At 33.3% G+C, this 8,085-nt stretch overlaps 1 protein-coding gene across 1 annotated transcript in view; it reads right to left on the bottom strand.

Annotated features, from left to right (window-relative positions):
• The window catches only part of LOC106469241 (IDLSRF-like peptide), a gene marked incomplete at its 5' end in the record, with an annotated part of 20,848 nt that extends 13,117 nt beyond the window's left edge, over positions 1-7,731 (bottom strand). Inside the window, one exon of the mRNA XM_013929710.2 lies at positions 7,591-7,731. Coding sequence (XP_013785164.1) covers positions 7,591-7,731 — 141 coding nt within the window. The remainder of the gene's footprint in view (positions 1-7,590) is intronic.
• Positions 7,732-8,085: the final 354 nt, after the last annotated feature.

Here is an 8,085-nt window from a genome sequence, read left to right as displayed (position 1 = left end):
ACTTTTTTACCCACTTTTCAAACGATGGATTTTCTACAAGAATGTTTGTTGCTTATTCAGTTAATGTATCAAACAAGAGGAACAGAAAGTGTCCTCGCAACGCAACATTTATACATGCTGGTGTCATCGACGTATTATTCTACACTACAGAAAATTTAATATAACTTCTTCAAACGTTCCATTCAACACAGACATATAAAAGAAGAGGTTTTACCTACAAACACACACACACACACAAAATTGCAAAAATTATTTCAATTTTCTAAATGGTGTGAAAATCCATGAAATATTTACCTCATTGCAACACTTGAATGATTAGAAGAAATGTCATACATTATCGTAATATTAATAAATTCTATATGCCAAATGAATGCTTAAAGATTGGCGAAAACCATTAATCCTGTGATATTTTCAGGTTCACTGAGTTCGTTTTGAGTAGCGTTTAGAACCTATAAGATAACAGGGGGACTTGATAGATACTGTATCACAAGCAGTGTGTGAATCGTCTCTGCCTTTGACTCGGTTTGAGTAACAATATAGAAACAGGAAACAAGTTAGTAAGCAATTGCAATCTTTATTTACAACACAGACATGATCTGCAACAAATATAAATATTTTTTAATTAAATAGAGAGATAAATTCGAAGGTTAAGAGGTTATGCTATTAAAATATAGTCAAAGTATATTCCAGGTTTAAATCTGAATCTGACTTCTCATTTCGTCTAGTATAAAATTTATCCAGTATCTGTCTGAATGAAGGCAAATCGGATTTCTGAACCTAAAGTACTGAGAGAACCTTGCCATATATACATCAACTAAACAAAGACCAAGCTGCTCAATGTGCTCAGGTGACTGAAGATCACTCTCGCTTCAGCACAGGCTATGCCCTTTGAACATCACCCGACTAGCCAACAGAAATGGCTGTTGTCTATTTTGGTACATAACAAGCAAAGTAATAGCTACCTTTTCTGTGAGAAAGTACGTTTGATAAACTAGTTGAGTGATCTTATTCCGTGAGTAATCAGAATAAAGAGAACTTAGTTTTTCCATTGAACGGCTTCTATGTCGGTAGTTAAACATGCTCAATGCACAAAAAGTTTGAAAAGCTCAACATATTAATTAAGGGTATTGAAAACGTATGATATCTTGCATATCTCAATTCCAAAATGCAAAGATGATGCTAAAATCATCTAAAAATTAAAAGAAAAAGGTTTTTAAATATCATAACAACACTACGATATCGCTTGTTTTAGAGCAAAGCCACACTAGACTAACTGTTGTGTCCACCGCGGGGAACTGAAACCAGGATTTTAGCGTTGTAAGTCTATAAACTTACCACTAACCGGTATATGATCGATATATGAATACTGACTCCTATCTCAGTCATGGAGCTTTGCAAATCTTTCAAAGTCACTGTTATCTTCACAGTGACATCCCTAACCAGTTTTCTGCTTGTCCAGCTGCTTAGTTTGGAAGGAAGGCCTGATCTGGTTAGTGACTGGATGGTATGAAGCACATTCAACTTCTTAATGATTGACTTCACCATACTCAAAGGGATAATCAGAGACTTTGAAATGTTCTTGTAACCTTCTCCTGACCTGTGCTTCTCTACCACTTTATCTCCGACTTGTTTGGACAGCATCTTGGTCTTCGTGGTCGGGTTATTGTATCACTATGTAAGTTGTAGCTTGAACAGATGCATTTAGTCTGAAGTCAAGTTAAACCACTTTGATTACACACAGACCGAGACCATTACACTAATTCTGTGACCTTCCAAACTAATATTCTGCACCTGAACTGATTTAGGCTTGCCGTAGCAAAGGGGTGGAATACTTATGCAATTGAGAATATTCTAATGTTCTTTCAAAATCTAACTGACTTACATAATATCAGCGTTTTTTGTTGTTGTTTTTTCAGTTCGGAGTAAGTTGTTTAGATTCTAGATATATAGTCCCACTTGAAAGTTTCATAACTATAAGCTCAGACAGCAACAAAATGTGGAACTTTGCAGGGGAGAGAATACTTTTGCAAGGCACTGTACCTCGCGGTCTGTACTAATGAAATTGATGCTTAGCCTTGACGATAATTAGGATCCAACTACAGATCAAAGAAAAAAATAACAAATTCAACATTTTTCAGCATCATATAATTAACTGACTTTTTGTTATTTCCACATAATCTTTTAGAAGAGAGGATGCGTTAAAATATGGATAATATATTAACTGGAAACAGCAGAGACGTGCTGACCACCACGTATGTAAAATTATACATGACCGATTTTAATTATTAAAATAAAAGCAAGTCATTCGACATGCCTTATGCAAATCGATTATATTATAATGACTGCAATAAAGTAAGTATGCTCTGTCGCTTTCTCCATTTGTGTGAATGTCATTAAGGCATTTTTATCATTTGTGCTACATGAAGTTAGTGTTCCAGTTAGAGTTAGCGTGCTCTGAATGATTCCAGTAAGCTTGAAGCACTTAATATATTCGTATTTTGTTTTGTCTTTTATCTAAGCGTGACTATAGAAAACTGTTGTGTAATTAAGTATCGAAATAACTTAACAAAACCTTAGTTTCAATAAGTTAGTTCGTAAATATATAATACTTAATAGACATTGGTTAATAAAGCCTTGGCTATTTCTCAAAACCTGGTCTACCAATAAGTATAGCGAAACAATTATTTAACAATTATATACTTTTTGCTTAACAACAAGAGTATTTTTATCTTCTACTTTTCTTGAATTCGTAATTAGGGTTAATAACTGCACACCTTTTGAAAGATTAGAGTCTAGTAAGTGTACAAAGGTGGAATTCCTTATATTAAAACGATTTTGGAGCCTCACAACGTTATTGTCCATGCCATTGCATATGGTCATGTTCTACGTGACGACAATAACTTTACAGCGTAATTTTTATTGTAAAAGCCTCGAGCGTAATACTGTCATGTCCGAATCAGACCATTCCACCTCGCAAATTTTCCATAATCTATCTAAATATACATGGAAGGCAGTTTCCCAGCGTCCTTTTCAACAGTCCGAACGCACAGAAATTAATAGATAACATATCTTCGTATGGAATAGCATTAATAATCATTCCATTCTCCATTTTTATGAGATATGCAACAGTTGAACGAATGGTATGACTGGAAGATTTATCTTGATGAACCCATACCCTTCTGGCCTTGTTTCTAGATGGAGATCCTTCTATATTATGCTGCGTACTACTGCCTGGGATACGTGGACGGTTTTTGCTAGTGACTTTTATTACAAGACATCGTACTTTGCTGACTACCTCTGGAGTACGACTTATGATAGAAAAGAAGTGTTGGAAGAATAGTAACTGTTTTTTTAACATTAACATAAAAAGTATGAAAACACGTTTAAGAGCTAAAGTTTTGGGCCTTCGTCCTTCTTCATGACCATGAGCCTCATAAATAAAATCACTCTTCACATATTAAGTAATAAAACTTTTCACACATTTTCCATAAACTGGATATCCCTTAGGGATGCTTGTACTTCTCACGATGTTACTTTTCAGCTATCTAGACAGCGTATTGACACTTTTGCTAGTAATGTTCAATATATAGAATTTTTAAAGATATGCATGAAATATATAATTACTTGGATGGTTCAGAGTCACAGTGGACCCAAAAAAATCACTACACAGTTAAAGTCAAGAGGTTCGTTTTATATCGACGTGAACGCTTTAATATATCTAAATATACATTTATATCGCATTATTTGTGTCGTTGTAATGGTTAATAGCCACTACGATCACCTAAGTCAAATTACTAATTAATTACTTATTTATCATATATATTAATTAGTTTATATCCCATGTTTCGGCTGCTAATCCGCTAATGTCTTCAAATAAGACCGATACGTCGTGGCAGGAACTGTGATTCGACCCTAAATTTTCTTGTTAAAAAAGCTGGCGTGCTATCCAATTGTCCGGGTTTTCACGTCCTTGGAACTTAAAACTACTAACTATTTCAATGGATCATGAGAAGTATCCGGGCGTGTTGATTTCTATGCTATTTTGACTGTGTTATCAGTTAGGTGGATATGGAGGCTATGTAGAGGTTAACTACACCATTTTCTTTGTCGTAACCTGCTAACTTATTTATGTTCATAGCTTGATTGTTTGGAAAATCTTTATGATCTAATTTGACAATGGTTTACTTATCAAACATCTTTATGATCTAACTTAACAATGGTTTACTTATCAAAAATCTTTATGATCTAATTTAACAATAGTTTACTTATCAAACATCTTTATGATCTAATTTGACAATGGTTTACTTATCAAAAATCGTTATGATCTAATTTGACAATGGTTTACTTATCAAAAATCTTTATGATCTAATTTGACAATGATTTACTTATCAAAAATCTTTATGATCTAATTTGACAATGGTTTACTTATCAAAAATCTTTATGATCTAATTTGACAATGGTTTACTTATTCAAAATCTTTATGATCTAATTTGACAATGGTTTACTTATCAAGAATCTTAATGATCTAATTTGACGATGGTTTACTTATCAAAAATCTTTATGATCTAATTTGACAATGGTTTACTTATCAAAAATCTTTATGATCTAATTTGACAATGGTTTACTTATCAAAAATCTTTATGATCTAATTTGACAATGGTTTACTTATCAAGAATCTTTATGATCTAATTTGACAATGGTTTACTTATCAAGAATCTTTATGATCTAATTTGACAATGGTTTACTTATCAAGAATCTTTATGATCTAATTTGACAATGGTTTACTTTTCAAAAAAGAAGAAAAATTATACTTTTAGTATAAGGAAACGCCAAACACTGTCTGAAAGTCGTAATTACGTAACCTATAACTGCTGCTATCTGACAGTCGTAATTACGTACCCTATAACTGCTGCTATCTGAAAGTCGTAATTACGTACCCTATAACTGCTGCTATCTGAAAGTCGTAATTACGTACCCTATAACTGCTGCTATCTGAAAGTCGTAATTACGTAACGTATAACTGCTGCTATCTGAAAGTCGTAATTACGTACCCTATAACTGCTGCTATCTGAAAGTCGTAATTACGTAACCTATAACTGCTGCTATCTGACAGTCGTAATTACGTACCCTATAACTGCTGCTATCTGAAAGTCGTAATTACGTACCCTATAACTGCTGCTATCTGAAAGTCGTAATTACGTACCCTATAACTGCTGCTATCTGAAAGTCGTAATTACGTACCCTATAACTGCTGCTATGTTTGTTTGTTTGTTTGAAGCTAAGCACAAAGCTACATAATGGGCTATCTATGCTCTGTCCACCACGGGTACCGAAACCCGGTTACTAGCGTTGTAAGTCCGGAGACGTACAGCTGTGCCACCGGGGGGCCTGCTGCTCTATGTCCACGTTTTCTAACGATGCACCTTATGTCATAATTTTAATAACAACTTATTTTCTACGTTAATAAACTGTTGCTACATTCAAATATAAACCTGGACATAAATATGAATCCAAAACTTATCTTTTTTGAATATATTAATAGTTACCAACAAAATAGTTTAGAGTGTATCCTAAACCAGATCACTTTAATAACTTTGTTCTGACAGCATTTGAAAATAAGTCGTTTTTACAGTATCGTAGAAGAAATACGAAAATTGGAGATTTCTAAATATTAATGAGTGTAATTATATATATATATATATATATATGTTATTATTTAGGATACATTAATTAATTTGGCCAATCTTAAAGTTCTACAACTTACTATTCCCTAAAACAAATAATAAATAAAATGTGTAATGATCGTACCTTAAAATGGACGACATGGTATCTGTTTTCTAGGTTAAAACATTTATTTGATATTGTGAAGCCGAAGTCTCTGTGTTGCGAAAAGGCACACACTCTATGTGTTCAGGTGAGCCCATACAATTGAAAAAGAAAAACTAAAAAAAGTAACAATAACCACGCATCATCTGACATTAAAAAATAAAAATAAATAAAATATTAGGAAAATTTTCAATTTTTTCTTTGGTGTGTCAAAATATCAAAACATAACCTACAAAATGGCGCACCTAAATCCCTAGTTCTGGACACACCTACGGAATATGCATGATACACAACCGATGAAAACTGGAAATGTTTCAGCACCTCTCAAAACTTATTAACAGACTACTATGCCGCTAATAAAGTAGATAATTTTATTATTGTTAGTAGAGATAAGGATAAGCAGTTGGTAAAGATTTTTGGTAATAACATAACTCCAAGATTGGTAATAACAAAGATAACTCCAAGATCGGTAATAACATAACTCCAAGATTGGTAATAACATAACTCCAAGATTGGTAATAACATAACTCCAAGATCGGTAATAACATAACTCCAAGATCGGTAATAACATAACTCCAAGATCGGTAATAACATAACTCCAAGATTGGTAATAACATAACTCCAAGATCGGTAATAACATAACTCCAAGATCGGTAATAACATAACTCCAAGATTGGTAATAACAAAGATAACTCCAAGATTGGTAATAACATAACTCCAAGATTGGTAATAACATAACTCAAAGACTGGTAATAACAAAGATAACTCCAAGATTGGTAATAACATAATTCGAATATTGGTAATAACATAACTCCAAGATCGGTAATAACATAACTCCAAGATTGGTAATAACATAACTCCAAGATTGGTAATAACAAAGACAACTCCAAGATTGGTTATAACAAAGATGACTCCAAGATTGGTAATAACAAAGATAACTCCAAGACTGGTAACAACAAAGATAACTCCAAGACTGGTAATAACAAAGATAACTCCAAGACTGACTTCCATAAAATCCACGTTTCCCTCTAATTTTAAAGTTACTTTAATGCCCACGTGCTCAACATCCTAACTGTTATGTAAATACTGTACTTTATAAATTTTAGACTGTTTGTCTAAATAGGGCATTAAGTAAAATAATATGTAAATTATATCCTACCTACTATCACAAACCGCTATAGTCTTCTATGTCCTGCTTATTATCATAATAAATTGGTCTAGCCACCCATGTTCTGCCTACTGTTATAACTCACTGTAGCCTCCTATATCCTGCTTATTATCATAATAAATTGGTCTAGCCTCCCATGTTCTGCCTACTGTTATAACTCACTGTAGCCTCCTATCACTAATTGCTACAGCCTCCTATAATCTTAGTAACATAGCTTTCTAGCCCGATTAAGTGGAACCTTATTTCTTATAACAAAGTAGATGTTTATGCTAATATGTGTTACATCCTTTAAAATAAATTTGTTAGTGAGATACTTCAACAATCCATAATAATAAAGCTAGATAATATATTTGAGTAAAGCTTCAATCCTTTATAAGAAGGCTCTTAGCAACAATGTTAACGTTCATAAGAAATCTATCAATGAAAACGCCACCTTTAAAAGTAAACTTGATAGCAAAATATATATATATATATATATATATATATATTCATGCTGACAAGAACAAATACAAAGAATACAAATCTTTAAGCTTTAATAGAAGACACTAACGATTAGAGAAATACACAAAAAAGGTTACTTTGCCAAAGTAACATACCAGCAGTACAGAGACGATGATCTTCGTCATAGCCGTCGGGGCAGTCCGGGGCTCCGTCACACAAGTACTGGATGGAAATACAGATAGTTTCGTCTCCTGGACACCGAAACGGTCGAGTGGGATGGCACCGGTCGTTATCATCTAAAGTATTAAGTAACCAGTGATCAGCGTGATATATTCTCTATAGTATATGATAGTTAAAGTACCCCCCCCCCCCTGTGTAAAACAGTTAACTCTTGCAAATTCGACACACCCAATCCTAGGAGAAACTTTCTTCATAATTAAACATGATGCGTTTACTAGCAAGATATAATCGTACAATTAAACACGATGCCGTTTACTAGAAAGATATAATCATACAATTAAACACGATACCGTTTACTAGTAAGATATAATCATACAATTAAACACGATACCGTTTACTAGAAAGATAAAATCATACAAGAAACACGATACCGTTTACTAGAAAGATAAAATCATATAATTAAACACGAT

This window comes from Limulus polyphemus, unplaced genomic scaffold (genome assembly GCF_000517525.1).
Source record: "Limulus polyphemus unplaced genomic scaffold, Limulus_polyphemus-2.1.2 Scaffold3372, whole genome shotgun sequence".
Classification (NCBI taxonomy): Eukaryota; Metazoa; Arthropoda; class Merostomata; order Xiphosura; family Limulidae; genus Limulus; species Limulus polyphemus.
The sequence above is the reverse complement of the archived record's forward strand: the minus strand, read 5'-3'. Positions and strand labels throughout refer to the sequence as shown.